Source organism: Anomaloglossus baeobatrachus, chromosome 2 (genome assembly GCF_048569485.1).
Source record: "Anomaloglossus baeobatrachus isolate aAnoBae1 chromosome 2, aAnoBae1.hap1, whole genome shotgun sequence".
Lineage (NCBI taxonomy): Eukaryota > Metazoa > Chordata > Amphibia > Anura > Aromobatidae > Anomaloglossus > Anomaloglossus baeobatrachus.
The window spans coordinates 290320891-290324284 of NC_134354.1; the positions used below are offsets into that span (position 1 = coordinate 290320891).

Consider the following 3394-nt stretch of genomic DNA (forward strand, 5'->3'; position numbering starts at 1 on the left):
CACACTTCCAGCTGCTGCAGGCGCCCTCTAGGGGCGGAACAGAAACCCGCGCCATTATGTGTGTAGGAGAACCCCTTCAGAGAGCCATGTGCCCATTATCACGGGCGGCCTTCTGCAGTGCCCCTCACTGTAGTGTAGGACATGTGTCTCCGAGCACCGCTGCACTCACTACTGGCGTCCATATCACAACAACTACTGGAGCCGCGCGGCCGCTCTCATTCCCATTCGCGTGCCCAATGACGTCATCTCCCTGGTCACATGGCAATGACGTAGAGGGCCTGAGTCTGCAGCACGACAATGGACGAGACGCTGGTGGCTGCTGATGGAAAGAACCTGCGGGCGGTGCTGTGTCAGCGCTGCGGCTGCCGGGTGTTATCGGCCGGGACAGCAACCCTGGCAAAGAGAGAGGTCAGCATACCCTGAATCTGCACTGCCTGGCTGTATGGCCATCCTCTCTGCCCGCAGGAGGAGAGTGTGGCTGCTCAAAGGGGTTTTTACACTACTGGACAATAAGTGCCCCATAGTAAAGCACAAGTATTATCAGTGCTGTGTGTCCTGGACACATCTGACTGAATAGAGAAGCCTGCAGCTGATCAGTGATTGGCTGCAGCGGTCATGTCACAGTGTCATGTGACCGATGGGATACACAATCTTGGTAGTATGGGTTTTTCTTTTACATGGGCCATTTACACTTCCGTTTTTTGCCATCAGTCACAATCCGTTGAATTTTGGAAAAAAACAGATCCAGCGTTGGATCCGTTTTTTTTCTCATTGACTTGTATTAGTGACGGATTGCGACAGATGGCCTCATGTTACATCCGTCATTTGACGGGTCCGTCACAAATGCGTGTCCGTTGGATGGAGACGACGTCCATAGTAATGTTTTTTGTGTACGTTGTTTGGTGTAAGGCTGCTTTCACACATCTGGTTTTTGCTGAGCGGCACAATACGGCGCTTTTCAGGAAAAACGCAACCGTTTTTTTTTACGCCGGTTGCATTTTTTTCCTCATAGACTTGCATTAGTGCCGTACTGTGCCGCATGGCCTTGCGTTGCGCCGGGTTTTGCTGGATGTGGCATATTTAGCCCATGCGGCGGCCGGATGGAACGTTGCCTGGCACGTTTTTTTGTGTGACAAAAAAAACGCGATTTACAATGCAAGGCTATGGACACCGGATGCGGTTTTTTGAACTGCGCATGCTCAGTATCAAGCCGCATCCGTCAAAAAACGGACGGGCCGCAAAAAACGGAAAAAAGTATGCAATGGGTCAGTTTTTTTTCGCCACATCCGTTGCATAGATTTTTGAGCCGGATTGTGCCTGATGCAAAAAAACTGATGTGTGAAAGCAGCCTAATGGAAACCTATGGGCGCAGGATATCCATCGTCATCCGTCAAATGACGGATTCCATCGCGGGATTCCGTTTTTTGCAACCGAGCATGCCCAGATGCGGTTTAAATGCATTGCTGGCCAGAAAACTCTCCCCCTCTCGCCCACTCCCTTCCCCTCGCCCCACTCCCTTCCCCTCCCCCTCTCCTTCCCCTCCCCCTCTCTCCCCCTCTCTCCCCACTCCCTTCCCCTCCCCTCTCTCTCCCACTCCCTTCCCCTCCCCCTCTCTCCCACTCCCTTCCCCTCCCCCTCTCTCCAACTCCCTTCCCCTCCCCCTCCTCTCCCCACCTCCCTTCCCCCCTCCCCTCTCTCCCACTCCCTTCCCCCTCCCCTCTCTCCCACTCCCTTCCCCCTCCCCTCTCTCCCACTCCCTCCCCTCCCCCTCTCCCCTTCCCCTCCCCCTCTCCCCTTCCCTCCCCCTCTCCCTTCCCCTCCCCCTCTCACCTTCCCCTGCCCCTCTCCCACCTCCCTTCCCCTGCCCCTCACCCTCATCCCCTCTCTCCCTGCCCCTCACCCTCATCCCCTCTCTCCCTGCCCCTCTCCATCTCCCCCTCCCCCTCTCTCCAATCTCCCCCTCCCCCTCTCTCCTTCTCCCCTCCCCCTCCCCACTTCTCCCCCTTGTGACTGATCGAAAAAAACCTGATGTGTGAAAAGTAGCCTGTGAGGCAATTCATGCACTGCGACCCAGAGCCAGGTATTGATGTCTCTGCCATGCTGTGGTGTTTCAGAGAAATCATGCTCTGGAGACTAGTCCTCACCCATCCCAGCACTGCCGCAGGTGATTGACGGGTCTGCCCTGTGCACACACGAGGGTGGGACCGGTCCACTCATCTGCGGCAGCGCTGGACACATCTCTGGCTATGGTCCCCCGGCCGGATCGTCAGAGTATATCGTCTCTGCAATGCTGGAGTGTTTCAGAGGATAATACACCTGGCTGTAGGTCTACTGCCCACACTTTGGGCACCAGGCATTACCATTCCTGTAAGGAGATGTCCAGTATATAGGAATCCCTAGTGGAGCCAGGGAATCTGAGTGATTACTAGTGATGAGCAAGGCACTGCCATGCTTGGGTGCTCCGGTACTCAACGAGCAGAAGGACTCGACTCGAGCACCGAGTGTAATGGAAGATCTGGAAAAATGCTTGAGTCCCCCGTTGCCTTCCATTATGCCTCGATACTAGAGAGTCGAGCCCGTCCGAGCTGCTCGTCTGGTGCATGGTACTGCTCTCTCATCACTAATGATTACGGCTGCAAATTATGGTTTACTATGGTAATCAGCCGGATAAGGGGGGGAATGATTTCTAAGGGACCTTCACAAGTCACAACCAGTGCTGAAAATGTGTGTGTTTTATGTAATTATAAGGGGTTGTCCACTGCTCGGGACAATCCCTTCTCATTCCCCATGTTTGCCCCCTGTTAAAATAAAAAACACCTCCGTTGTCGGCGCCGTTCCTGCGGTGGTTGTTACACTTCATCAGCGCCGGCTTCACTGTCCCCGCCTTTGGACATATAAGTCCGGCACGGGAGGGGCTATAGGATTTTTATATTAATAGAGGCCAAACTCAGTGAATGAGAAGGGGCTGAGCTAGTAGTGGAGAACCCCTTTAATGTCTGTTGATTAGCCGCTCCTGCTAATACCTGTTATGATGGGGCTTATTGTAACGTACTTTTACCAGTGGCCACTAATGAGCACCAGAATTATTGGGGACTTTTATTATGTTTGTGGTATGGGGCTAAGCACTAACAGACCAAGTAGTTGCTAATTACCGCGCTGTTCTGTCGGGGAGATCTGCTGGCTCATGGCGGCCACTGATCACTACTTGCCGGAGATTCTTCAGCTTCCGGAGATGTTAGCAGAGCAGCATCTTCTCTTCTCTGTTGTCGGGGCGTCTCTGCCGGTGTTGTGCTAATTGACCTCAGGCTCCCTATAACCTAACTGCTGGAAGCCGGCTGTCCGTAAGCATGACATCAACAGAGACCACTTAGAGGTGAAATGAAGCCGAGGAATT

At 53.6% G+C, this 3394-nt stretch overlaps 1 protein-coding gene across 1 annotated transcript in view; it reads left to right on the forward strand.

Moving 5' to 3' along the window:
* Positions 1–249: 249 nt before the first annotated feature.
* The window catches only part of RABIF (RAB interacting factor), a 15176-nt gene continuing 12031 nt past the window's right edge, over positions 250–3394 (forward strand). The window contains exon 1 of the mRNA XM_075333832.1: positions 250–408. Within this exon, the coding sequence (XP_075189947.1) occupies positions 298–408 (111 nt within the window). The 5' untranslated portion in view covers positions 250–297. The remainder of the gene's footprint in view (positions 409–3394) is intronic.